The 27,646-nt window shown below is 70.2% G+C and overlaps 1 protein-coding gene across 5 annotated transcripts in view; it reads left to right on the top strand.

Annotated features, from left to right (window-relative positions):
- RUNX1 (RUNX family transcription factor 1) overlaps positions 1–27,646 on the top strand; it is a 162,891-nt gene that overhangs the window by 118,483 nt on the left and 16,762 nt on the right. For 4 of the 5 annotated variants that reach the window (XM_045578822.1, XM_036430263.2, XM_045578821.1 and 1 more), the window contains one exon: positions 9,062–9,253. The exons of the other annotated variant lie outside the window; for it this stretch is intronic. In XM_045578822.1, the coding sequence (XP_045434778.1) occupies positions 9,062–9,253 (192 nt within the window). The remainder of the gene's footprint in view (positions 1–9,061; positions 9,254–27,646) is intronic. 5 annotated transcript variants of the gene reach the window in all.

Below are 27,646 nucleotides of genomic sequence, written 5' to 3' on the forward strand. Positions count from 1 at the left end.
CGCCCCGGGGCAGGCCGGGCGGGCGGACGAGGACGCGGGGACCGGGCGGAGGAGCCCTGCCATGGCCCGGTGATTCAGCGTCTGAAAATAAACAGGAGCCGGGCGGGAGCCGGGCGGGAGCCGGGCGGGAGGGGGAGCTGGAAGAGGCTGAAACCTGAGTCTGGGGGCTGGGCTCCTCTCAGGCCGCCCTGGGCGAGGGCGTGGCCGGCCTGGGAACCAGCCTCTGGCCCTCAGCCCTTCTCAGAACCTGTTCCCCCATCTGCAGACTGAGGGGGGGGGGGGGGTGATCTCAGGATCCCTTTCGGCTTCGGGACGCAGGGCCTGATGTCTGTGGGGGTGGCTGCTGTGTTCCCACCGCGAGGGCCCAGGCCCTGCGACCGCTGCCAGCCTGGGGGACAGAGATCCAGGACTGGGGGGGGGGGGGGCAGACGGGGGAGGGGGAGGCAGCGGGTGCATCGGCTACTCCCCGCGCCGGCAAGAGAGGGAAGCGAAGTCCCCGCCAGAGCGCCAGCGTGAGGGGGAAGCCCCTCGAGGCCTCCCATGGCGTCGGCACCCTTTCAGAAAGGGAGACACCCTCTGGGCCACCCAGTGCCGGGCTTGCAGGCCAGGGGCCCGGCCGGTGGGGAGACGCTGAGGCCCCTCCTGGGCCCGGGTTCGGCTGCTCCCGGCAGGCCCGCTGTCTCCCCATCGGGCGCAGGCAGCCCGCTGACCCACACTTCCCGCTGAGAGGCTGCCGCGCCAAGGCAGACACCGGAGAGTAACCGGCCTGCACGCCCGGAGGCCCGGCCGCTGGCACAGCCGCACAGCAGCCTCACTGTGTCTGCGGCAGCTGCCGGAGGGAGGAAGCAGAAGAGGTTAAAGGGGGGGGGGCAGAGCCGGGCAGGACAGGGGGTGGGCAGAGCCGGGCAGGGCAGGGGGTGGGGGGGCAGAGCAGGCAGGGCGGGGGGGGGGGGGGCAGAGCAGGCAGGGCGGGGGGGGGGGGGCAGAGCAGGCAGGGCGGGGGGTGGGGGGCAGAGCCGGGCAGGGCGGGGCAGGAGGGGGCGGCAGAGCCGGGCAGGGCAGGGGGTGGGGGGGCAGAGCCGGGCAGGGCGGGGGGTGGGGGGCAGAGCCGGGCAGGGCGGGGGGGGGGGGCAGAGCCGGGCAGGGAGGGGGGGCAGAGCAGGCAGGGCAGGGGGGGGGGGGCAGAGCCGGGCAGGGCAGGGCAAGAGGGGGCGGCAGAGCCGGGCAGGGCAGGGGGTGGGGCGGCAGAGCCGGGCAGGGCAGGGGGTGGGGGGGCAGAGCAGGCAGGGCGGGGGGGGGGGGCAGAGCAGGCAGGGCGGGGGTGGGGGGGCAGAGCCGAGCAGGGCGGGGGGTGGGGGGCAGAGCCGGGCAGGGCGGGGCAGGAGGGGGCGGCAGAGCCGGGCAGGGCAGGGGGTGGGGGGGCAGAGCCGGGCAGGGCGGGGGGTGGGGGGCAGAGCCGGGCAGGGCGGGGGGGGGGGGCAGAGCCGGGCAGGGAGGGGGGGCAGAGCAGGCAGGGCAGGGGGGGGGGGGCAGAGCCGGGCAGGGCAGGGCAAGAGGGGGCGGCAGAGCCGGGCAGGGCAGGGGGTGGGGCGGCAGAGCCGGGCAGGGCAGGGGGTGGGGGGGCAGAGCCGGGCAGGGCGGGGGGTGGGGGGCAGAGCCGGGCAGGGCGGGGGGGGGGGGCAGAGCCGGGCAGGGAGGGGGGGCAGAGCAGGCAGGGCAGGGGGGGGGGGGCAGAGCCGGGCAGGGCAGGGCAAGAGGGGGCGGCAGAGCCGGGCAGGGCAGGGGGTGGGGGGGCAGAGCCGGGCAGGGCAGGGGGGTCAGAGCCGGGCAGGGCAGGGGGTGGGGGGGCAGAGCCGGGCAGGGCGGGGGGGGGGCAGAGCCGGGCAGGGCGGGGGGGTAGGCAGAGCCGGGCAGGGCGGGGGGTGGGGGGGCAGAGCCGGGCAGGGCAGGGGGTGGGGGGGCAGAGCCGGGCAGGGCGGGGGGGGGGTAGGCAGAGCCAGGCAGGGCAGGGGGGGGGGCAGAGCCGGGCAGGGCAGGGGGTGGGGGGGCAGAGCCGGGCAGGGCAGGGGGTGGGGGGGCAGAGCCGGGCAGGGCGGGGGGTGGGGGGGCAGAGCAGGCAGGAGGGGGGGGGGCAGAGCCGGGCAGGGCGGGGGGCCCTCGGGCCTGGCAGAGGCTCCGGGAGCTGAGATAGGCTCTGGCACAGAGGGGCCCTTCTCAGGAGCTCAGGGGAGAGGCCAGTGTGAGGTGTGCTTGGGGAGGCGGCTCCTGGGCGTCGCTGCTGTGGAGCCGCCGGGTGCTGGCCCAGCTGGGTCCTGGGGAGGGGGAGGAAGGACAGTGGCCGGCGCCGTCGCTGATCCGGGGTCAGCAGGGTGAGCAGGCGCTGTGTCCTGGGCCTTTCCCGTTAAGGCCCCGCACCCAGCGGGTGGTGCACCGTGTTCTCATCGCCCGCTGTGCCCCTCAGGAGTCCCGAGCGGAACAAGACTCCCCGCCCCCCCAACAGAGGCCCCCGCCCCCCCAACAGAGGCCCCCGCCCCCCCAACAGAGGCCCCCCGCCCCCCCAACAGAGGCCCCCCGTCCCCCCAAACAGAGGCCCCCGCCCCCCCAACAGAGGCCCCCCGTCCCCCCAAACAGAGGCCCCCGCCCCCCCAAACAGAGGCCTCAGAGGTGGGAGCTGACCACGGGGAACAGGAGTCAGACTGGCGAGGAGGCACAAAAGCATTCTGTGAGCGGGAGGGAGGGAGTGGGGGAGGGAGTGGGGGAGGCGGTGGGGGGCGTGCGGGGTGGGGGGGCGGGGTACACAGCCTGTTAGAAACAACCCAGTGACACATCGGTGCTCGGGGCAGAGTGCTCGGCCGCCCCGTCCCGTCGCACCGGAGGCTGCTCAGCTCTCCCAGGCCTGGCTGCCCTGGCTCTCTGCCCCCACGCCCGCCCAGCGCCCAGCTGGCATGTGTGACACCAGAGAGGTGTGGGAACCAGGGGCCTGGCCCGGCGGGCACTGGGCAGGGCTCCTAGGGATGGGCGGGGCCTTTCTGGCATCCATCAGTGGGGGTAGAGGTCATTCGGGTCATCCGAGGTCACCCGAGGCGCTCCAGGATGCGCCGTGCCAGGAAGGGGACTCGTTCACGCCCTCACCCGCTCAGCCGCTCACCGGCGCATCCTCTGGAGCCGCACTGCCACCAGCCTGGCGGGGACCCCGGCTCCGGGCCTGCCTCAGCACGCCCTGCGCCCCGGCCAGGAATGCACGGCATGTGCCCTGCGCGGGCGGGCGGGCGGGCGGGCGGGCGAGGGGAGACCCAAGGGGTCCGGCCTGTGCGGGCAGCAGGCGGCCGGGCAGCTGGGGGCCTCGGGCCATGTTCTCCTCTTCCTCAGCCCTGGCCCTGGGCTGGACCGGAGCTGACCGAGTGCGCCTGGGAGGGGTGGCTGCTGGGGGGGCGGGGGAGGCCCTGCTGTGTGGGCACAGGGAAGCCCCGGCTCCGGGCGGGGCACACGCTGCCACACACAGGTCTTATCACATAGGAACCCACACGTGAAACTGACGGGAGCGTGTTGAGCAACGTCACCCCCGTCAATTTCATAAATAGTTTTTGGAAAAATATGTAAGTAAGTAAATAAATAAAAGCAGGTCGGAGGCCACAGGCAGCACCCCCGGCCACAGTCCCCTCTCTGCACACCCCCTCCAAACCCCACCCTCGGAAGTCACCCTCCATCACCCCTCCTGCTGTCCATCCCACTTACTGCCCACTGTCCACCCCGCTGTCCATCCCGCTGTCCACCCCACTGTCCACCCCGCTGTCCGCCCCACTGTTTATCCCTCTGTCCATCCCGCTGTCCTCCCCACTGTCCGCCCCGCTGTCCATCCCGCTGTCCATCCCGCTGTCCTCCCCGCTGTCCATCCCGCTGTCCATCCCGCTGTCCTCCCCGCTGTCCATCCCGCTGTCCGCCCCGCTCTCCATCCCGCTGTCCATCCCGCTGTCCATCCCGCTGTCCTCCCCGCTGTCCATCCCGCTGTCCGCCCCGCTGTCCATCCCGCTGTCCTCCCCGCTGTCCATCCCGCTGTCCTCCCCGCTGTCCATCCCGCTGTCCTCCCCGCTGTCCGCCCCGCTCTCCATCCCGCTGTCCATCCCGCTGTCCATCCCACTGTCCATCCCGCTGTCCTCCCCGCTGTCCATCCCGCTGTCCTCCCCGCTGTCCATCCCGCTGTCCATCCCGCTGTCCTCCCCGCTGTCCATCTCGCTGTCCTCCCCGCTGTCCGCCCCTCTCTCCATCCCGCTGTCCTCCCCGCTGTCCATCCCGCTGTCCTCCCCGCTGTCCGCCCTGCTCTCCATCCCGCTGTCCATCCCGCTGTCCTCCCCGTTCTCCATCCCGCTGTCCGCCCCTCTGTCCATCCCACTGTCCGCCCCTCTGTCCATCCCACTGTCCTTCCCGCTGTCCGCCCCTCTCTCCATCCCGCTGTCCATCCCGCTGTCCTCCCCGTTCTCCATCCCGCTGTCCATCCCGCTGTCCTCCCCGTTCTCCATCCCGCTGTCTGCCCCTCTGTCCATCCCGCTGTCCATCCCGCTGTCCTCCCCGTTCTCCATCCTGCTGTCCTCCCCGCTGTCCATCTCGCTGTCCTCCCCGCTGTCCGCCCCGCTGTCCGCCCCTCTCTCCATCCCGCTGTCCTCCCCACTGTCCATCCCGCTGTCCTCCCCGCTGTCCGCCCCGCTCTCCATCCCGCTGTCCATCCCGCTGTCCTCCCCGTTCTCCATCCCGCTGTCCGCCCCTCTGTCCATCCCACTGTCCGCCCCTCTGTCCATCCCACTGTCCTCCCCGCTGTCTGCCCCTCTCTCCATCCCGCTGTCCATCCCGCTGTCCTCCCCGTTCTCCATCCTGCTGTCCGCCCCTCTGTCCATCCCGCTGTCCATCCCGCTGTCCTCCCCGTTCTCCATCCCGCTGTCCGCCCCTCTATCCATCCCACTGTCCATCCTGCTGTCCTCCCCGTTCTCCATCCCGCTGTCCATCCTGCTGTCCTCCCCGTTCTCCATCCCGCTGTCCATCCTGCTGTCCTCCCCGTTCTCCATCCCGCTGTCCGCCCCTCTATCCACCCCACTGTCCGCCCTGCTGTCCGTCCCTCGTGGGGACAGGAGGTGCGGGAAGTGGATGCACGGTGCCAGCCCCATTCCTCTTTAATTCCCTCTCCCCGGGGAGTCCCCTTGGTCCCTGCGGAGGGAGGTGACAGTGGTGGGCACTGGAGGCCGGGAGAGAGAGCCGTGAACCTGGGGGCCGCCTGCACGGCTGTGGAGGCTGCCACTCGCCCCCCCAGCGTCCCCAGACGGCTCTCCCCTCGGCTCAGCACCCGCTCAGTCAGCACCAGCGGGAGGCCCCGGGCGCCTGTGACCGCTCGCCTCTGGCGTCAGGGAGCTGAGGCTCGGGCAGCTCATGGGGGCGAAGGCTCGTGTCTGACTGCGGTGAGCCCCCCAGCTCTGCCTGCTTTTGTCCCTGAGTTTCGGGGACGCGGCTGAGGGAGGGCAGGGCCTGGGCAGCCCCGTGGGGCCTTGGCTGCCGTCCGTGTGGGGGGCTGCCCCGGCCCAGTGGCTCTCCCTCGTGACGTGGCCGTGGCCGTCTCCACCGCCTTCCTGCGTGTCCAGCAGCGGCCTTCCCGTGTCTGAGCACACCTGACTGCGGCTCCCGGGCCCTCGCGATGATGGTGGAGCGACAGCCGCCCCCCAGCCCCCGGCCTGCGGGCGGCCCTGGGCATCTCAGGGCTCCGCACAGCGAGGGCTGGGAAGTGAGGAGACAGACCGGGCTCTCGCCACGTGCTCCGCCCTCGGTGCCGTGGCCGGGCCTGGGCACAGGCGGGTGGTCTGGTGCTTTCGTCCCCACCCAGACAGATCGCAAGCACGCTGAGGGCCCCACGCCAGGGGAGGAGCCCCTCACCCCAGCCTCCTGGTGCCCCTGGGCCAGCACCCCGGACCCTGAGCAGGACCCAAACTCTCGGCCCTACCCCGCCCGCACCTGCCACTCAGGAGCGGGGGGCACAGTGGGCTAGGCTCCTCTCCTTTTGCACTCGGGATTCACAGAATTTGGGGTTCCTGGTGCGCTGGGCATGCAGTGGGAGAGGGAGGGTGTGTTTTCAGACTCTTTCTCGGCCGCTGGTGACAGGGGTAAATGACATCACTGCTCGGCACTCCGCCTCCCACACGTGTGTTCAGACAGAGGCTGACGTCCTGGCCCTTCCCGCCATTCCCGCCCCCCTCACCCCCACCCTGAAGTACCCCAACCTTGTGGTGCTGCTCCCTTGGCTTAAAGACCTGGGAAGAGACTGGAGAGGGAAGCTTCCTGTGTTTACAGAAAACTGGATGACGTGTAAGCATGTATGTGTCATGTGTGTTCTACTACAGCATATGCTAGCATCCCTGCTGTATCTCTCGGGTTGCATTAACTAGCACGTCTGTGTATGACACGTCTACCATACATCATACAGGACAGGAGTGCCCGCTGTGCCCGCCGAGGCGACAGAGCTGAGATGGCGTGTGTGTGGGGGGGGGGCTTCTTGGTGGCACCCGGTCCCAGGCGTGGTGGCCACGGCAGGCACCACACGTGGCCTTTCTTCCAAGCGCCGAGCACCGTGCATTCAGCGTGGTCTCACACACACGCCCCTGGGCTGCCCACGGGCCCCAGCACAGGGTCTTCCGCACTCCTGGTGCCTGGAGAGGGCGATGGGAACGGGCACGGAGCCTGCTGGGGGGCTCTGTGCCTTCCTGCCAGCTGGCGCCCTTTCTGAGGCAGAGCCCTCCCCGATCCTGGTGCTGCACTCCGCACCCTGACCCCCGGGCCCTCCGCCCTCTGACCCCCAGGCCCTCCGTCCCCTGACCCCCAGGCCCTCCGCCCCCTGACCCCCAGGCCCTCTGCCCTCTGACCCCCAGGCTCTCTGCCCCCTGACCCCCAGGCCCTCCGCCCTCTGACCCTCCGCCCCCTGACCCCCAGGCCCTCCGCCCTCTGACCCTCCGCCCCCTGACCCCCAGGCCCTCCGCCCCCTGACCCCCAGGCCCTCTGCCCTCTGACCCCCAGGCTCTCTGCCCCCTGACCCCCAGGCCCTCCGCCCCCTGACCCCCAGGCCCTCTGCACCCTGACCCCCAGGCTCTCTGCCCTCTGACCCCTCCTCTGCCCCCCCCTTGACCTAGGCCCTCTGCCCCCCTGGCCCCAGCCTCAGGTCCCGCTCGGGTGTGAAAGGGCCGGCCTTGGACGTGGAGCTGTGGTGTTTCCCAGGAGGACTGTAGGTTCTCCGTGCGACATCAGGGAGCCAGGACCGCGGCGCCACGCTGAGGGGTGGGAGGAGTCAGGAACTCCGGCGATGCTGAATGACTCCGTCTGTGGTTGACTGAAAAAGAACGTTCTAGAAAAAGATCTTCCTGCGTTTCGGAGGGAATGACGGGTTGTTCCGGGACCGGCCCCACAGCCTCTACCCGCAAGGCCGGGGCCTCACATACCCGCCGGGCAGGGCCGGGCCCAGGCCGGCTGTGTGACCCGGTGTTGGTGTTGGGCGGGCTGCGGGCTGCGGGCTGCGGGCTGCGGGCTGCGTCCAGCTTTGCCGGTGACACATGAGGAGGGCGCTCCGGGAGCTGACAAACATCGCCCAGTGTTTTTCTCTGGAGCCCGTGGGCCTTTCTGCTCGGCCGTCGGAGCCGCGGCAGCTGTGCCAGGGGGCGGGCAGCGGGAGGGAGCCAGGCCTCGGGCACTCGGACCATCACACAAGCGTGAGGTGTCCTCTTACACGGAGTTCAGAGAGAGAGGCAGGAGGAGGGAGAACGAGGGGGACATCCATGCTGAGAGAATCAGGGGCCGGCTGCCTCCTGCATGCTCCTCACTGGGGACGGAGCCCACAACCTGGCATGTGCTTTTGACGGGAATCGAACCCGGGACCGGGACCCTTCTGTCCACCATGGGCCGATGCTCTAACCACTGAGCCACCCCAACCAGGGCACCATGAAAGTTAACTTTGTGATTGCAGCCATCAGAGCCAGACTGAGATGTCCGTCCCTCCCCATGCCCTCGCCGCCACCCGCCCTGCCTCTCCCGGCTGGGCCACGGGGAGGGTGGGACCCCCTCTCCCCGAGGATCGGGAGGTGAACGAGACGTGGGTGTGGCCACAGCAAGCTGCTGCTCCGGGCTTCGCTTCCGGCCACTGGGCAGCCAGGGGCCGTGAAACCGACCGGGCAGCGGCTCCGGGAGCCACAGGGCTGGGCACCTCCGAGCACCCCTGCTCCAGGCCTGCGTCTCCGCTTCAGCACCGGGAGCGGCCTCGGGGGCAGCAGGAGGCCCCGCCCCCCAGGCCGGGCCTGTGTCCTGGGGGCAGTGATTCCGACAGGGGCCAGGCCAGGCCACGTCCTGTCCACAAGGGTTCCTGGTGCCCTGGAAAGCTGGTCCAGGCTGCGAGGGGCACCTCTGGGCTCCAGGCCTGGGCTGCCGGGAGTGCTGGGCTGGCACAGGCCCCAGCCCCCCCTTCCGGAAGGTTCCCTCTGGGAGCCTCACCTTCCGGAAGGTTCCCTCTGGAGCCGCACCTGGACCGCGGCTTCAGGGAAGGAGCGGTTCCCAGGAGGCCTGTGGGAGGGAGAGCCGGGCGGCCGGGGCTGGGCACTTCCCAGGAAGCCGGCCTCCGGCTCTAGGTTCGCAGCCACACCCGCTCCCCACTGGAAGGGGCGTGCCTGTGCCAGGGCAGCCATTATGGCTGGAAAGCCGGTGTTGGTGCAGAGTAAGGAGCCGCTGAGCTCACGCCCTGGGAGGCGCCTCTCCTGCCACCATGCCCGAGCCCAGCGTGGGGCCCAGAGCCGCACCCCTGTGCCTCCCCCTGCCTCACCGCCCCACCTGCCCTGAGCCCCTCCCCGGCCCTGGGAGCCGGGGTCCCGGCCGTGGAGCCCAGGCCGGGAGCACTGAGCAGCCACGGGACTGAGGGGGCCCAGCCTGCCGTGGGGACCAGCCCCCCGGGGAGCGGGGAGCAGGCGGGGAAGGACAGGAAACCCCGTTTGAGACGATCCAGATACATGTTCTCATCTCTTCCCTCCCTCCTCCCCCCCCCCCCCCCCAGGACACCGTCAGAAACTAGATGATCAGACCAAGCCGGGCAGCTTGTCCTTTTCCGAGCGGCTCAGTGAGCTGGAACAGCTGCGGCGCACCGCCATGCGGGTCAGCCCGCACCACCCCGCCCCCACGCCCGCCCCGCGCGCCTCCCTGGGCCACTCAGCGGCCTTCAACCCTCAGCCTCAGAGCCAGATGCAGGGTAAGTACCGCCGGCCGCCCACGCGCCCGCAGCCCCCGCCCCGGCCTCGCTTCTGTGCTGGGGGGTCCGCAGGCCCGCAGCCCGGGCGCCGGCTGGACACGCGGCCTCGGACCGCCCCAGCCGGCGGAGTCCGATGACCTGGTCACCAGGCCCCAGGCGAGGGCACTGCTCCCTGGGTGTGGACGGTGGGGAGACACGTGCAGATGGCGGTTTGATTAGCTGTGTGGCTAGGCTGGAAGACACACACACACATGAACACACATGCACGCACACACACCGAGCCAGGTACCAGCCAGGCTGTCTCAGGTGCTCACGGCCTCCAGTCGGTTGGGGCCAGTGTCCCTCTCCGCTCTCCGGGCTGTGCGGGTGCCCCACGGCAGAGGGGTCACTGCAGTCGGTACGTTTCCAGCGAGAAGCAGGCAGGCTGCTGCACCCCCAGGGTGAGGAGCTGGCAGCGGCCACACCACGGAGAGGCCCAGTCACGCCCAGCACCCGCCGTGCCCGTGAGATAGCGCCCCGAGCTCGTCAGCGCTGTGGGTCACGGACGTCAGCGGCCGTTTGCTCCGCGATACCGCGTCCCCGCCGCCCGCCCCCCACTCGGCCGAGGGCAGACGCCCCGGTCCAGGTCCAGGGAGAGCCCGTCCAGCGAGCAGGCCCGTCCGGCCTTAGGGAAAGAGGCCCAGTGTGCAGGCAGGGGCGGGCCAGCCAGGACGGCAGCTTGTCCTCCGACGGCAGAGCCACTCCCAGGCGTCTCCGCGGTGTCAGTCGTGCGGTGGGATGTGGGGGTGGCAGCCTGAGACCGGCTGGGATTTGGGGGTGATGCTCTTCCTTTTGGGGTTCGCACTGCACTCAGGAGGCGTGCGCGCCGTCGTGCACAGAGCCGGGGGCAGGGGGCGTGCCACCAGCTCTCCCACCTGTGTCTCCAGAAAAGGGGCGCGGCTGGGTCCCCACGGGCGCTGTCCTTCCAATCGGACACGCGGCTGCGCTGGGACCCAGGGGGGGCAGTGTGTGAACATGAGAACCGGGACCGTCCTGTTTTTCTGTAAGAAAGCGCCTCTGCCCGTCGTGTGGGGCAGACCCGGGGGTCCCCGCGTCAGAGAGCTAACAGGGTCCCCTCCCCGGTAAAGCCTCCCGCCAGCCCTCTGCCTGGTCCTGTCCCTGTCCCCGGCTCTGCTCTGAGCGTCTGTGCCGCTTCAGGAGACGCTCCACACACCCATCAGCCCGGGCTGCTGTGGGCGGGCAGCTGCGTGTGGCGGTGACTGCCCACGTGGCCGTGTTTCCAGCACGTGGCCGTGTACATGTGTCTGTGTTTCCAGCACGTGGCCGTGTACATGTGCCCGTGTTTCCAGCACGTGGCCGTGTACATGTGCCCGTGTTTCCAGCACGTGGCCGTGTACATGTGTCCGTGTTTCCAGCACGTGGCCGTGTACATGTGCCCGTGTTTCCAGCACGTGGCCGTGTACATGTGCCCGTGTTTCCAGCACGTGGCCGTGTACATGTGTCCGTGTTTCCAGCACGTGGCCATGTACATGTGCCCGTGTTTCCAGCACGTGGCCGTGTACATGTGCCCGTGTTTCCAGCACGTGGCCGTGTACATGTGCCCGTGTTTCCAGCACGTGGCCGTGTACATGTGCCCGTGTTTCCAGCACGTGGCTGTGTACATGTGTCCGTGTTTCCAGCACGTGGCCGTGTACATGTGTCTGTCTTTCCAGCACGTGGCCATGTACATGTGTCCGTGTTTCCAGCACGTGGCCGTGTACATGTGTCTGTCTTTCCAGCACGTGGCCATGTACATGTGTCCGTGTTTCCAGCACGTGGCCGTGTACATGTGCCCGTGTTTCCAGCACGTGGCTATGTACATGTGTCCGTGTTTCCAGCACGTGGCCGTGTACATGTGTCTGTGTTTCCAGCACGTGGCCGTGGCCGCTGTGGGGAGCACGGAGACGTCACGGGCTGAGGGGGCGGGGGGCCCGGCTCTGCGGGGGCTTCGCCGGGAGGGCACGCCTGTCCCTCGGACACTGTGGGTGGAGGTCTCGGAGACTCGGGGACGCCGGGATTGATCCGGTCGGATGTGCCTGGGAGTCACCGGCACAGAGGAGGGGCCGGGGGCCGTGCCGCCGAACACGCTGAGCCTGGAGGTTGGGCAATAAAAGGCCGAGGGGAAGTCCGGCTTCCTGGGTACCGGGGCTGACACCAAACCCGCAGGAAGCCCTGCTGGCACGGCCACGCGTCCACACGGCAGGACGTCACCGTGAGGCTCGGGACGCGTGTGCAGCGTGGGGAGGAAAGGGGACACATGTCCCTTGTCAGGCTGTGGGGCAGGTCCTAGGACGCTGAGCACCGAGGTCGCACTCACAGCCCCTCGCCCCGGGCGGCTCCGGCCGCCGGAAGCCGGTGACTAAGAGTCTGACTCCTGACCCACCGCTCCCGGGGACCCTCCCTGCGGCTGCGAAACCCCCTCCTTTCGGGGAACGGGACGGAGACGGCCCGGGGGACGGAGACGGGCCTGGGGGGAAGGAGACCGGCAGGGGGAGGGAGACGGGCCCGGGGGAGGGAGACGGGCTGGGGGGAGGGAGACGGCCCTGGGGACGGGGACGGGACGGGGGACGGAGACGGGCCGGGGGACGGAGACGGGCCGGGGGACGGAGACGGGCTGGGGAGGGAGACGGGCCCGGGGGAGGGAGACGGGCCTGGGGGAGGGAGACGGGCCGGGGGACGGAGACGGGCCCGGGGGAGGGAGACGGGCCGGGGGGAGGGAGACGGCCCTGAGGACGGAGACGGGACGGGCCTGGGGAATGGAGATGGGCCCAGGGGACGGAGACAGGCCCGGGGGAGGGAGACGGGCCCGGGGGAGGGAGACGGGCCTGAGGGGCAGACAGAGGTCAGGACCACGGAAGCTGAGAGGCAGGGGATGTTCCCGTGTGTGTGCTCTGAGCACCTCGGGGGTCCAGCTCTTCCGTGGGGCCCGTTGTGCTTTGTGTCCGTCACGCCTTCCTCGCCACGGTCCTGCAGGGCTGTGTTCTGGGGTCACTAGACGCTCAGGACGCTCATCACAGCGTGAGGCTGGACTCGGTGGGACCCGCACCCCAGTCTCCCCGGGGCCCTGAGCGTCCGTCTCCAAAGGCGGCGAGGAGGGGGGACGTGGCTCACGCCGGCGGAGGGAGCAGGGGAGGGCGAGGCACAGGCACATACATGTATACACACGTGTCTTGCTCACATGAGAGGCTTCACAAGGCTGTCGGTGGGCACTCACTTGGTATGATGGTTAGGCGAGAGGAGGGAGACGCTGAGGGCCACGGGCCTTAGGGCTGAGGGCCACGGGCCTCAGGAAGACAGCGGGCAGAGGCTGAGGCTGAGTGTGAGGGCTGGACGGCCTCGCTCAAACACTGCCTCCGCCCCTCGGCGATGGGAGGTTTGCAGGGCCGTCACCGCTCACAGCCTCAGTTTCCCCCCCTGTGGAGGGCTGGGGCCCGGGGAAGGGTGTGCTGTTTGCAGCCCGTGACCCGTATCGGCTGGACCGAGTGCCGCTGCTTCCTGTGGCTGCCGTGGCCCGTGGCCTCCCACCGGGCGGAGAGGCCCGGGAGGCCCTCTCCCGCCTCCTGCAGGCCCGGCCCCTCAGGCACAGAGTCCAGCCTCCCCCACCTCGGGGGCCGGCGCTTCTCGGACTGTGACCGCATCTCTGACCTCTGCCTCCGCCTCCTCTGTCCTCTCCTCCTTCCCTCCGACAAGGACACTCGTCCCTGAGCGAGGCCCCGCCCAGCGGCCGGGTGATGTCACCAGCTCTGCGCTCAGTCACCTCTGCGAAGACTCTGTCTCCAAACGAGGGCAGGCTTCCCGCTCCGTTCCCTGAGTCACACGGACACGGGCGTCGGGGCCACCATCCTGCCCACGCCCCCGACGAGAAAGGGCGAGGGGCACCCGCGGGTGCCAGCCCAGCCTCCCCTGCCCCTCCCCCCAGGCTCTCCGGGAAGTGGAGGTGCCATGAGCCAGGCCGGCAGCCCTGGTGGGACCCGGGCCGTGGGCTGGCCTCCTTCCCCTTGGGAGGCCATGGGGCCTCCTCCCGAATGAGCCAGGGGTTTCTATCTCCAGAGCAGACGTGCCCCGGCCCAGCGGCCTAGGAGCCGGGGCCCTGGCTGCCCCTGCCCCGCCCCCCAGAGCTCAGGAGCTCATGGGTGGCAGTCAGCTTGGGGACGGAGAAGGCCCAGCCCACAGCCATGGCGGGGGGGGGGCGGGGGGGCTCCAGAATGTTCCTCCCGCAGTTGAGCATGTCACTGTAGTTTCGAACACGCTGCCCCTGCCCCCCGCCCCAGTTTAGCGGCTTCCATTGTTTCCCTGAGCCCTCACCTGAGCACTGGCCCAGCTCTAACTTGGACCACAATTCTGACCCTGAGAGCAACCTCCACCCTCACCGGAACCATAGCGCTGCCGAAGGGCGTCCCTGTAACTCCACACCGCACCCCAGTCACAGCCACAGGCCTACCCCGGGCCTGGGCAGACACCCCACGGCACCCCAGCCACAAAACTAAACCCAGTGCCACCCGTCGCCTGGCTCCGTGGTCGGCAAACTGCGGCTCGAGAGCCACGGGCGGCTCTCTGCCCCTTGAGTGTGGCTCTTCCACAAAACACCACGGCCTGGGCGAGTCTGTGTTGAAGAAGTGGCGTTAGAAGTTTAAGTTCAAAAAACACGGCTCTCCAAAGAAACGTCAATCGTCGTGCTGTTGCTGTTTGGCTCTGTGGACGGATGAGTTTGCCGACCACGGGCCTCGCCGGATGCTAACACTAACCGTAGCCCTGGGCGCCGGCTCAGAGCGGCGTTAGGCCGCCATGCTGTGCCGCTCCTGGTGTCAGCCCCTCCCTAACCCTTGCCTCAGCTCTAAATTTTATCCCAAACTAAACCCCAACCCCAACCCTAACGGTCACCACAACACAGCCTCGGCTCCGGCTCTAAAGCTTCCGTAACCCTAAACCCAGCCAGGGCCCAGGCTCCATCCCTGCTTCCCCAGCCCTGGCCTCCCCCAGCCGCATGCACCCCAGCCATAGCCCGGTCCCGACCCCACCCCCCGCCCGAAGGAAGCCCTGACTGGCTCAGTGCAAGGCATGGGGGCCAGCAGCCCTCCGAGGGGCTGGCGGTCAGGTGGCACAGCTCCTGCGCCCGGACTCGCCCTCCCTGCCAGGCAGCCCCTCCCCCTGGATATTTAAAACCAGAAAGGAGGCCGAAGGCGGAGGCAGGCCAGCATTTGCCGGAAGTGTGCCCCAGGGCAGGTGTGCCCCCAGGGCGGGTGCCAGTGGAAAGCAGCCCCTGGCTCCGGAGCGGTGGTGCCGTCCGGGGAGGGCACTGTCCACGCGGGGTTTGCTCATCTGCGTGCGTTTCCTGACACAGGGAACGGGGTGCCGGCCGCTGGCTGGGGGGGGGGGGGGGCAGGCCCTCCCCCCCGCCGCCCCCCCCACGCCCCCACCCCCCCCCCCCGTCCCCGTCCCCCACGCAGACACTGAGGGGCGGGACCTGCTTCTGCTTTTCCTCTCTGGCCGGAGCCAGACGGGCACCAACCCCCCTCACGCCCCCTCAGAGCCCCCCTGTGTCCCCCACCCCGGTCTCCGCGCCTCAGCCCCACCCCGCTCTCCTGAAGGAACCCTTGCCCTCCCGGCGCTGGAACAGCCGATGGTGGTGCAGATTAAGGAGGCGATTGCAAAACGCCGGTGAATAACGTCTCCCCTGGCAGCCCCGCTCTCCATACGCTTTCTCCCGCAATCTCTTCCTGGCAGGACACTGTACGTTCTGCTACCCGAGAGCCAGTGACCAGCCACAGTAAATAAAACAAAATAATAAATTAGGAAAAAACGGCAGAGAACTCTCCCCAAAGACAAACACGGGCCGGCCCGCGGCCTGGGATTCGGGTGAGCCGGGGCGGGCCGAGAGAGGGCGGTTACGTTTTAAGCTCTGGGAAGTGTGCAGGCAGAGTTCACCAGGTCAGTCCTCAGTGACGGGAATATAACATGGATGGTTAAGAGAAATAAGCGTTTTCCGGAGAAAACAGGGTCCCTGGATGAGCCAGGAGCAGGAGAAGTTGGGCCGAGCTGAGTCATTCCCTCCAGACACGGCTCCGGGGCAGCCGTCCCGGGCACCGGGCCCTCTCACACCCCTCAGGGTCATGTTTACATCAGAACCTTCCAAATACAGTTTTAATATTTTAAATATATTTTTATTGATCTCAGAGAGGCAGGGAGAGGGAGAGAGAGAAACATCCATGATGAGCAAGAATCCTTGATCCTCCGCCTCCTCCACGCCCGCTCTGGGGATCGAGCCTGCCACCCGGGCATGCGCCCCCACCAGGACTCGAACCCTGGCCTCCTGGTTCCGAGGTCGACGCTCCCCCACTGAGCCACGCCCATGGGCTGGGCAGGCTTTAAAAGGAGCAAGAAATGGTCCAGCCTGCGGTTGCCTAGGAGCTGCTGAGAGCACAGGGGAGGCCAGCGTGGCGGTTTCCTTAGTCCCGGGCCGCTGCCCTGCCTGGCCACACACGCCCCCTCAGTGCTCTGTGCACACGTGTCAGATGGCGCCTTCTGGAAGGAGGACGCTGACAGTCAGCGCCCGCCCCGGGCTCGGCGGGGCTTCTTGGGGCTAAGTGGTGTACGGGGCCCACTCCCCGGGCCTGTGCCCCCTCTCCTGTGCCCCCTCTCCTGTGCCCCCTCCTCTGTGCGCCCTCCTCTGTGCCCCCTCTCCTGTGCCCCCTCCACTGTGCGCCCTCCTCTGTGCTCCCTCCTCTGTGCCCCCTCCTCTGTGCCCCCTCTCCTGTGCCCCCTCTCCTGTGCCCCCTCTCCTGTGCCCCCTCCTCTGTGCGCCCTCCTCTGTGCCCCCTCTCCTGTGCCCCCTCCTCTGTGCCCCCTCTCCTGTGCCCCCTCCTCTGTGCGCCCTCCTCTGTGCCCCCTCCTCTGTGCCCCCTCTCCTGTGCCCCCTCTCCTGTGCCCCCTCCTCTGTGCCCCCTCTCCTGTGCCCCCTCCTCTGTGCCCCCTCCTCTGTGCCCCCTCTCCTGTGCCCCTTCCTCTGTGCCCCCTCTCCTGTGCCCCCTCCTCTGTGCGCCCTCCTCTGTGCCCCCTCTCCTGTGCCCCCTCCACTGTGCGCCCTCCTCTGTGCTCCCTCCTCTGTGCCCCCTCCTCTGTGCCCCCTCTCCTGTGCCCCCTCCTCTGTGCGCCCTCCTCTGTGCCCCCTCCTCTGTGCCCCCTCTCCTGTGCCCCTTCCTCTGTGCCCCCTCTCCTGTGCCCCCTCCTCTGTGCGCCCTCCTCTGTGCCCCCTCCTCTGTGCCCCCTCTCCTGTGCCCCCTCTCCTGTGCCCCCTCCTCTGTGCCCCCTCTCCTGTGCCCCCTCCTCTGTGCCCCCTCCTCTGTGCCCCCTCTCCTGTGCCCCTTCCTCTGTGCCCCCTCTCCTGTGCCCCCTCCTCTGTGCGCCCTCCTCTGTGCCCCCTCTCCTGTGCCCCCTCCACTGTGCGCCCTCCTCTGTGCCCCCTCCTCTGTGCCCCCTCCTCTGTGCCCCCTCTCCTGTGCCCCCTCCTCTGTGCGCCCTCCTCTGTGCCCCCTCCTCTGTGCCCCCTCTCCTGTGCCCCCTCCTCTGTGCCCCTTCCTCTGTGCCCCCTCTCCTGTGTCCCCTCTCCTGTGCCCCCTCTCCTGTGCCCCCTCTCCTGTGCCCCCTCCTCTGTGCCCCCTCTCCTGTGCCCCCTCTCCTGTGCCCCCTCTCCTGTGCCCCTTCCTCTGTGCCCCCTCTCCTGTGCCCCCTCCTCTGTGCCCCCTCTCCTGTGCCCCCTCTCCTGTGCCCCCTCTCCTGTGCCCCCTCCTCTGTGCCCCCTCTCCTGTGCCCCTTCCTCTGTGCCCCCTCTCCTGTGCCCCCTCCTCTGTGTCCCCTCTCCTGTGCCCCCTCTCCTGTGCCCCCTCCTCTGTGCCCCCTCTCCTGTGCCCCCTCTCCTGTGCCCCCTCTCCTGTGTGTGGCTGCAAACCGCCCGCGGGGTGAGCCGTGGCAGGGCCCGCGTCCAGGCCGGCTCCCGTGGCCCCCGAGGCTGCATCGGGAGGCGGACCGGAAGGCTCTGAGACGCACAGTGGGTCCGCGGTTTGGAACGGGAGCGTGTGTCTGGGGGCGCCCCTCCCTGGGTGGTGCTGGGCGTGGCAGCTGCAGCGAGGTCAGCCTGAGGTCACGGCCTGAGGTCACGGCCGGGCTCCGCGTTTCCCAGAGGCAGTGACGCCGTGATGACAGCTCGCGGTTGTGGAGGGACCTGCTCTGGGGGCATGTCCTCCCGGCCCCCGGTGCCCCAGGTGCGTGCCGTGGTCCGGAGGGTCCCGGGCCCGGGCGGCCACAGGGCCTGGCTCGGCTCCGTCCGGGGAGCCCAGAGCACGGCGCGCCTGCCATGGGCCTGCTTAGGCAGGGAGCGCTGACGCTCTGGGGGTGTGGTCCCAGGAGGCGTTGGGGTTCCGGGTGACCGGTCCGCCCAGCATCCTCGGGGACCCGTAGGGGTGCCCCGGAGCTGCCGCCCGGATGAGAAGGCTCTTGGGGGGGCTGTGTCAGTCGCACCCGGCCTCTCGGAGTATCATCGGCTGCGGGTGAGAGCAGCCGCGGCCCAGACGCCGGTCTGTTTGATTTAACAGGATTTCCCACCAATTATCCAGCATGGCTCCGAAATCGAATTTGTGCAGAATCACAGCTGGCCCATTTGGGTGGGAGACCACGGGAACCCCATTAGGCTCACTCCGGACCTTCCCAGCGCCGTGTGGGATTCTCTCGCGCCTGTGGGGCGGGCGGGGCGGGGGGGAGGGGTGCCTCCTCCTCCCTGAGCTTCTCCCTGCGCAGCACCCACATCCTGGGAGGGAGGCGCGGGGCCTGGAGGTGTCGGGCTCCTCTGCCCCCGTCTGCCAGTCAGGGGCTGCTCCTCCCACTGAGCACGAGAAACATCCGTGATCAGAGAGGACCATGCGCGCCCCACACTGGGGAGGCAGCCACAGCCCTGGCATATGCCCTGACCGGGACCAAACCGGGACCTCCTGGCTCCTAGGTCAACGCTCAACCGCCGAGCCACGCCAGGGCTGCCTCTCTGGCATTTCACAGAACCATCCACCACAGGGTGTCCGCACCGAGCTTCACCCTCCTGCGGGATCCTGAGGTCATGGACTCCGCCCACGAGCCAGACGGCCCTGGAGAGCCTGCTACGCTGGGCTGGGGGCGAACAGGTGCCGCTGTGCGGGCAGGCCGGGCGGGGGCAGGCTGGGGGGCAGGGGCTGGGGCTGAGCAACAGGCAGGCTGGGGGTTGGGGGGGACAGGGGCTGGGGCTGGGGCTGAGCGACAGGCAGGCTGGGGGTTGGGGGGGACAGGGGCTGGGGCTGAGTGACCAGCAGGCTGGGGGGGCAGGGGCTGGGGCTGAGCGACAGGCAGGCTGGGGGGTGGGAGGACAGAGGCTGGGGAGTGGAGGGACGGACTAGGGCTGAGTGACCGGTGCCTCGTTCAGGACGCTGCTGCCTTCCTCCCCCCCTTACTCCCTAAACAGCTGCCCCCTGAGCAGGACGCTGGTCAGGGTCCCGGGCGTCAGGGCTGGAGCCGCCCGGACAGCCCCGGGGCCCCGCGCAGAGACCAGGCTGCTGTCTGCGGCGGGCCCCGCGGGCGCTCAGGGTCTCCCCTCCAGGGGCGGAGGTCAGAGTTCACCGGGGGAAACGGGGCAGGCTGGCCAGTGGCCTATCGTCCCCATCGGGCCTCCCCGGTCTGCCTCGGCGGCCTGGGAGCCGGCCCCGGGGCAGGTAGGAGAGGAAGCCGGAGCGGGCGGCCGCTCGGCCTTTCCTGCTCGCAGACACAGGCCCCTCAGACGCGGGAATGCGCGTGTCGCAAGCTCCCCCCGAGGGCAGCCATTTCCCCGGAGTCAGGCTTTGAACTTCTGACCGCGGGGACGGATGAGTCAGACAGAGCCAAGCCAGCGGGGTGGCCAGCCCCTGTTGTTAGACCAGAAGCTGGGAGCCCAGAGGGTCCCATGGCACCCAGGGGTCACCCCGCCTGCTTGTCAGCTCCCCGAGGGACAGGCTTCCTGGCCGGGCCCTGAGCCTCCCAGCCCTCCCTTCCAAACAGCGCCCTGGGCGCGGGGGCGGGGTGGCCGGGACAAGACGGGGCAAACCCCAGCGAGGCTGTGTGTGCGCCACCGTTTCCCCGTCGTCTCATGGCCCCCCAAAGCCTGGAAGGACCCCACCAGGCCGAGCCCACGCAGGCCTGCGGCAGGCGCCCCCCCAGGAGCTGCGGGCGGCTGGGCCGCCCCTGATCGGCGTTGTGGGGTTCGGCCCCGGGTGCTGAGCCCCGGCGGCTGCAGGGTATGGCCAGGCGGGAGCATGTTTGCGGCTCTCAGCACTGGCTCCTGGCTCCGGAGCCGGGCTTGGCGGGGACTCAAGTCCAATCTCACACCTGCCCCAGACAATGCGGCCTTGTTCTCACACCGCAGGCGGCGGGGGGGCGGGGAGGAGCCCGGGGATGCGGGGAGACTGGGAAACTCGGGGTCACGCCTCCCTCGCCCTCACCCTCTCCTCCCTGCCCCCCCCCCGCCCCCCATTTTGTAAACATTTCCTTGTTTTTGGAAATGAAAAAACAAACAATGCCCACAGTAGCTCTCTTATGGAGGAGAGCTTCCTCCTGCCAGCCAGAGCGCCGGGCTGTGCAGTAACCGGCCGGGCTGAGGCTGGAAGCGGGTGTGGTGGGTGCCCCCCGCCCCCCCAGCGCTGAAACCTGAGCTGCCTGCATGGACGTCTGTTGGCAAAGCTCTTCTCTTCCTGGTTCTGCTCCCCCGGCTGGCGTGTCCAGGCGGGAGCAGGAAGCAGAGGGCACTGTGCCCTCCCTGTGATGCAGGGCCCCTGTGCTCCCCAGCCCCCACCCCCCCCTTCAGCCTCCTGCCCCTCCTCCCCCCGTCAGCCACGCAGGTGGAGCTGCCCCCAGCGCTGAGGCGTCCGAAGCCTTTGCTCCAACGACCTTGACCTCCTGCAGCCCAGACACGACCTCTCTGGGTCCCGTTGGGCCCCCCTCCTGGCTCACGGCCTCGGAGCTCAGTGTTCGGCCAGAGGCGCCCGCGTCTGCTGCCCCCCAGGGTCCGGGCTCCTGGGCCCCGGGACGATCCCCTCCGAGCTGCATGGTCAGCCACCCCTCGGGCCCCTGCCGAGCGGCCTCCCGCCTCCCGGAGCCCCCGCGCCGGCCGCGCCCTCCACGCCTCAGCCCCCGAGAGGGGCGGGTTCTCCCGGGAGCGCGTGTGGCCGATCTCCCTCCCCCCAGGCCCAGGCCCGGGGGGAGGGGGGGGCAGGGGCACTTCGCTGCTCTGGGTCAGCGCTGTCCTCCCAGCTGCCCCGCCCGCTGCCTCGGGGGCTCTCCTTCCTGCACAGTGATGCCCGCTCTGCCCCCAGAGCCCAGCCAGGGCGGGAGCCAGGTGGTCCCTCAAGTGACAGCATGCCCGCCCGGAGCCTTGCCCGGCCTCTGTGACAGAGAGGGAAATGGGACATCTCTGTGCTTCCTTATATATAAAACATGTCTTTATTTCAGAGAGGAGAGGATTGGGAGAGAGGATCATTGGAAAGCTGCCTCCTGCACGCCCCCCCACGGATGGAGCCCACAACCCGGGCCTGTGGTCTGACCGGGAATCGAACCCTGACCTCCTGGTTCATAGGTCGACCCTCAACCACTGAGCCACCCCAGCCGGGCTCTCTGTGCTTCTTGACCTTATGCCCCACTGCCTTCTTCTGCCTCTGTTGACTAACGCGGTGAGCTTTTTTTCTTGTTGCTATTTGCCCGCTCTGCCGGCCCAGGCCAAACTCTCCTGCCACTTCTTTCCTGCCGCCTGCCTTGCTCCCAGCTCAGCGGCCCTCCATACACCCAGCCCGGTTCTAACAGTCACGGAGAGATTCGGACCCAAAAGGAACTGGCCGTCTAGCACCCCCTGAACCCCACACGTACCTCCCTGCTCTCCCCAGACCCCGGTCCTGTCCCTCCGGCCATGCCCAGGTGGGCCCCTGTGCTGCCGCGTCTTTAAAAGCCTGCCTAGGTCCTTCTTGGTTCCAGAACTTTCCAGATCCATCCCTCAAGGCCCCTCTTTCTGTCACTAGGCCCCCCACGTGCCCATCCTAATCACAGCCTCTCTCCCACACCGACCCCTGGGCCTGGCCTCCGGCCCGACACTGGGCCGTTTCCCCACCACCACCTCCCAGGTCCGCCCTGCGCCCTCTCCCTCCATCCCTCCGCGCCTCCCTGCGTGACACTCAGCGGCGGGCGGACGCAGGCCCGTGCCGGCCCTCCCTGCCGGCCCTCCCTGCCGGCCCTCTCTGCCGGCCCTCCCTGCCGGCCCTCCCTGCCGGCCCTCCCTGCCGGCCCTCCGGTCCCGGCTGGGGCATGGTGACCCCGTGCCCCAGGCCAGGAGGCCATCGGCCGCCCTCCCTGTCCGTCGGCCCCTGGCGTCTCCATCTCCTCCTCCCCGGCTCCCGGAGCCTCTTGCTCCAGCCGAGGGGACGGGACTTGCGCGCGTTGTTGAGACTGGGTAGCTGGTTTGTTTGGTTTTTAAAGTCACAGGAAGTCCCTGCTGCCGGGAAGGGGACGGGGGGGGGGGGGGGGGGGGGGGGGCGACGCGGTCCAGAGGCTGGCAGAGCCGGGAAGCTCGCCGACGTCCCCTGCCTCTCGGCGGGTGTCCGGGGCAGACCAGGAAGCCTAGGCCAGGGCGGCCGCCCGCGCAGGGGGCTGTGACAATGGGCTTCTGTCGCTACTTGCTACTTGCTCGTTCTTGTCGGGAGACAGCAGGGACCCTGGGTGCCGAGGGCAGGAGCCGATGTTATCGGCTGAAGCCTGCCTGGTCCCGGCGGGCGGGCGGGGGCGGCGGGATCCCGGCAGAGACGGGCCTGGAGCCTTCCCAGCACCGCTGCCCCGGGGCCCAGGCCTCCCAGGTCGGCCTGGGAATCGCTTCCCACCCTCCCCACCCCCAAGCCTCCCGCACCCCGTCCAGCCCAGCTGGCCTCATCTGGGGCCAGAGCGTGGAACGGGAGCTGGGGCCTGCCCCGCCCGGACGCAGGCTCACGCGCTCGGCTCACGCGTGGGCCCCAATGTGAGCGAGCGGAGAGGGCAGGGCACTTTCCGTAAAAGCCTTCACGGCCCCGGCTCCGCAGCCTCAGGCCATTAGGCGGAGGGCGGGGCCGGCGATAGCGTTACCTCCGGCCACTTCCCTGTTCCCGGAGCCGGGCCCCGCCCCCGGAGCCCCGAGCCCCCGGAGCCCCCGGAGCCCCCAGAGCCCGGAGCCCCCGAGCCCCCGGAGCCGGGCCCCGCCCCCGGAGCCCCCGAGCCCCCGGAGCCCCCGGGCCCCCGGAGCCCCCGGAGCCCCCGGAGCCTCCGGAGCCCGGAGCCCCCGAGCCCCCGGAGCCGGGCCCCCAGAGCCCGGAGCCCCCGAGCCCCCGGAGCCGGGCCCCGCCCCCGGAGCCCCCGGAGCCCCCGGAGCCCCCGGAGCCCCGGAGCCCCCAGAGCCCCCGGAGCCCCCGAGCCCCCGGAGCCCCCGGAGCCCCCGGAGCCCGGAGCAGGGCCGGACATGGCCACCTCCCTCCCTCCCGCATCCGGACGGCAAGGAATTCTGGGCCACAGACACCAGCCTGCGCTTGAGGTTTGGGGCTATGCGGGCTGACTTCGGGGGACGGAGACGCATGGACCCCGCAGGCCCAGGGTCACGGCCTGTGGGCAGGACCAGCTGCCCGCCCCAGCGTCGGTCCGTCCATCCATCGATTGGGCACTGGGCTTGGTGGTGACTGCTGTTCTCCCTTGAGGTTTAGACCGGTCTTTTCGTCTTGTCAGCGAGCGGTCACCAGGTCAAGGGAGAGACCTGTGAACACGGCACCTTACAGAGGACCGGGGCCTGTCCTGCCCGCCCTGGGCACAGCGGTCCCCTCACTGTCCACTGCTGGCTCCGCCCGAGGCCGCTGGCCGGGCATCAGAGGGGCTCCCGCGCCCTCGGCCGGGGAGGCTGGGTGAAACCCTAGACGTGTTGACTGAGATTTGCATCATTATCTGGTTCCGTGTGACTCACCCCGGGGAGCTCGGAGGCAAGCGCCGGCCTGCCCCTTCCCAGGTGGCAGAGCCAGCGGTCAGCTCCGGGGGACGCTGTGGGGGTTCTGTGCTCACCCAGGGCCCGGCGTGCGGGGCCAGGCCCCGAGAAAGCCACTGCTCCCAACCCTGGCGCGGGGACCGGGCGCCGGGCACTGTGACTGCTGGTGCCCACCCCCCCAATGGCCACCAGCCACCGGCTCCCAGGCCCAGAGGCGCCCCCACGCCCCGGTCCATCTCCCATGGCTGCTGCCCAGCGGCTGCTGCGCGAACGTCCTGCTTCAGGGCGCTTGGAAGCCGCCCCCGTGGACAGCGTCGGTGACACTGGGTGAGGGTGGGTGCCGCAGGTGGAGCTGCTTTGCTGGTGGGTGAGCCGTAAACGCTGGCGTGGCTCCTCTTCAAAGTCCCTCTGTGCTCCCCGCCGGCCCTGGCCTGTGACTCACCCGGCGCCCGGGGTCACGCCGAGGTCGCTCCGGGTGTGCGGTGGCTGCAGACGGAGGTGACCGCTGCCTCCTGCGCGGCCCTCACGTTCGGTGGAGACCCCAGAGGGCCGGGCGGGGTGTGGGAGGACCAGACACTGGCACCCGCACCCCGGCCCGCCAGCCACAGGGGCCCATTTACCATAGAACCCAGAGCCGCAGGGACGGCGGGAGGGAGCCTGGGCCTCCCCTTCCTCGCTCTGTCTCCAGGCAAAGCCAGGTCCCTTAGCGACGTCCAAACCGCAGAGAGGCGAGAGGGACCGTCCCGGGGCCCGTGATGAGCAAGACTTCGGGTTTCCTGCTGGGCCCCGAGGTGAGGCCAGCCCTGTGGCCGCAGTGTGGCTGCCCTGCGGCGAGGGGCCGGGGGGCCGGGGGCCGGGGGCCAGGGGCCAAGGGCTGGGGACTGGGGGTCAGGGGGCCAGGGGGCCGGAGGCCGGGGGCCAAGGGCCGGGGACTGGGGGTCAGGGGGCCGGGGGCCGGGGACTGGGGGTCAGGGGGCCAAGGGCCGGGGACTGGGGGTCAGGGGGCCGGGGGCCGGCGGCCAGGGGCCAAGGGCCGGGGACTGGGGGTCAGGGGGCCAAGGGCCGGGGACTGGGGGTCAGGGGGCCGGGGGCCAGCAGCCAGGGGCCAAGGGCCGGGGACTGGGGGTCAGGGGGCCGGGGGCCGGCGGCCAGGGGCCAAGGGCCGGGGACTGGGGGTCAGGGGGCCGGGGGCCGGGGGCCAGGGGCCGGGGACTGGGTGTCAGGGGGCTGGGGGCCGGCGGCCGGGGGCCAGGGGCCAGGGGCCGGGGACTGGGGGTCAGGGGGCCGGGGGCCGGCGGCCAGGGGCCAAGGGCCGGGGACTGGGGGTCAGGGGGCCAAGGGCCGGGGACTGGGGGTCAAGGGGCCGGGGGCCGGGGACTGGGTGTCAGGGGGCCGGGGGCCGGCGGCCAGGCCTGGCTGTGAGGAGGCTGCCCTGGAGGGAGAAAGGCTGCAGAGGCCCCACCTGCGGACGCGCACTCGTGGACGGTGGAGCTGCACTCCCCGGTGAGGCCTTGGGCTGGGTGCACCTGGCCCCACTGGCTAGGAGGCCCCCACATCCTCGCAGGAGCTGCCGGAGTCCGTGGGGGAATCCCTGCGGCAGCCGCTCAGCTCGGGGGCCGGGATCTGTCTCTGGAGCCGGAGGGGAGCCTGGCCCCGGGGTGGGGGCTGCGTTGGCGGGGAGGGCGATCGGGGTCCGCTCGGCCCAGGGACCTCCTCGCGGAGGGGAAGCTGGGCCTCGGCGCCGTGTCCCTCCTCGGGCACAATGCTGAGGGCTGGGCCGGCTCATCCCCACCTCGCAGGCCTCAGGCCTGTCTTTCTGGGCTCTCGCTCCCCAAGGCGCAACTCTGAGACGGGGTCTCGGTCCTCGGGGGCTCGGGGCCACACCGACCACAGCAGAGGGGGGCTCCCCCACGCTCCCTGCACGTCCGGTGGGACTGGCACAGCCTGTTCCCCGTTCCCGGGAGGCCCTGGCCTGGTGAGTCTCCGGAGACGTGTCTGCGGGAGGGGGGGGGGGGGGGTGTGACCGCGGGGGGGGGGGGGGGGGGGAGGTGTGTGTGTGTGTAACCACGGAGGGGTGTGTAACTGCGGGGGGGGGGGGTGTAACCGAACGAGGGGGGGGAGGGTGTAACCACAGGGGGGGTGTAACCGCGGGGGGGGGGGGGTGTAACCGCGGGGGGGGGTGTAACCACGGGGGGGGGTGTAACCACGGGGGGGGTGTAACCGCGGGGGGGGGGTGTAACCACTGGGGGGGGTGTACCACGGGGGGGGGTGTAACCGCGGGGAGGGGGTGTGTAACCTGGGGGGGGTGTAACCGCGGGGGGGGGGTGGAGGTGTAACGGGGGGGTGTAACCAGGGGGGGTGTAACCGCGGGGGGGGGTGTAACCGCGGGGGAGGGGTGTGTAACCTGGGGGGGGTGTAACCACGGGGGGGGGGGTGTAACCGAGGGGGAGGGGGGTGTAACCGCGGGGAGGGGTGTGTAATGCGGGGGGGGGTGTAACCGCGGGGGGTGGGGGGGTGTAACCAGGGGGGGTGTAACCGCGGGGGGGGGGGTGTAACCGCGGGGGAGGGGTGTGTAACCTGGGGGGGGTGTAACCTGGGGGGGGTGTAACCGTGGGGAGGGGGGATGTAACCAGGGGGGGTGGTGTAACCACGGGCAGGGCCATCATTGTCTGCAGGACGGAGCAGAGACCACGGCCCTCTGTCCCAGGAGCCATGTCCCTCCACCGCGTCTCTGCCTGGGGACACCGTGCCCGCAGGGAGCAGGCGGTGCCCAAACCCGCCTCGCCAGCAGCCGTGGCTCCCCCGCCTCTCCCCGGCCAGCGCCCCGAGCTGATGGGACGCGGGGTCTGCACATGGGCTCAGTGGCCTGGCGGGCGGGGAGGCTGTGGCGGGCAGCGTTCCCCTGGGAACCGTCTGGCCCGGTAATGAGCGAGGGCGCTGGCGTTTACGGCCTTTCATCTGGGCCCTGGGCCCCGCGGCCGGCAGGCACTCATTAGCGCTCACACCTGGAGGCAGGTGAGGCGAGAGGAGGAGAGAGTGAGGGAGCAGAGGGACCGGTGAGCCGGGCGGGGCGGCCCCGGTGCCAGCCGCCCGCGCGCCCGACCGCAAAGCCACGGGGCCTCCCGGGCCGCGGAATCCGGGCCCCGGGGCCGGGCGTGAGGCCGTGACCACGCAGTCCCTCCCGTCCCGTGGCGGGCGCGGCGAGGACAGCCCGCGCCCGGAGGCCTCGGCGGCCGGCGCCCCGGGCGGGCGGGCCTCCGCCCGGGCTTGGCGCTGGCGGCCTCCGGGCGCGGTAATTGCCGGAACAATGAATGCACCGGCTGGCTGTGCATGACTAACCCAGATGTCTGCAGCCAGCGGAGACAAGCGCTTGGCACATACCAGAGTCTTTCACAACCGCCTCTTCCAGGATTCGGAGCCGGTGGGAACTGACTCAGGTTACCATGGGCCGACCGCACGGAGCGCCTGTGCTCACCGCGGCTGCTCCCTGGCGCTCCCCTCCCCACCCCCAGCCCTGGAGGCTGCACTTCTGCTGCAGGGCCAGTGGGCCAGGGCTTCAGACAAACGGCGGGTTTCCAGGGCCGTGCCGTTCAAGCAGAGAATGACCCGGCGCCTGGCCTCGGAGAGACCTCGCACCTCGCACCGTCCGGAGGCGGCATGAGGCACGGGGGGGCCGCCCCCGGTTTGCAGGGAGCCGCCGCTCTCCCAGGGGTCCCGGCGGGCGGGAGACGCCGGCCACCCCGGGGCTCGCCCTGACACATCGCCCCGGAGACTGACTCACATCCCCGAGGCCTGAGTCACATCCTGTTGTGCGTCCCGAGGCCTCGGAGGGCATGACAGCAGCTGCCCATGACTGAGGTGGCCCCGGAGGACACCCTGGGAGCGGCCTGCCCGCTCCGGGCCGAGGGGGGGCGGGGAGGAGAAGGCCAGGGCGGCCCTGGTGCTTTATATGTTCACCAGCCAGGCTGGCTCCTTTACAAACAGGCAGGACGGCCTGCGGCAGACATGACCGTCTGGTCCTTGTTTCCACGTGGCTCAGAAAGGCAACTGGAAGGTGTTTTAAAGAGACCAGCCAAAGAGCCGGCCCGCGCGGCTCCGGGGTTGAGCATCGATCTATGAACCAGGAGGTCACAGTTCAAGTCCCGGTCAGGACACACGCCCAGGTTGGGCTCCATCTCCAATGTGGGGCGTGCAGGAGGCAGCCGGTCCATGGCTCTCCCTTCCTCTCTGAAATCAATTTTTAGAAATACGTTATTTAAAAGAAAAACGGAAAAGAAAGGGCCGGCTCACTGCAATCACCATGTCCAAGCCACAGACCCCGCCCACCT

This window comes from Pipistrellus kuhlii, unplaced genomic scaffold (assembly GCF_014108245.1).
Source record: "Pipistrellus kuhlii isolate mPipKuh1 unplaced genomic scaffold, mPipKuh1.p scaffold_m20_p_105, whole genome shotgun sequence".
NCBI classification, from domain to species: Eukaryota; Metazoa; Chordata; class Mammalia; order Chiroptera; family Vespertilionidae; genus Pipistrellus; species Pipistrellus kuhlii.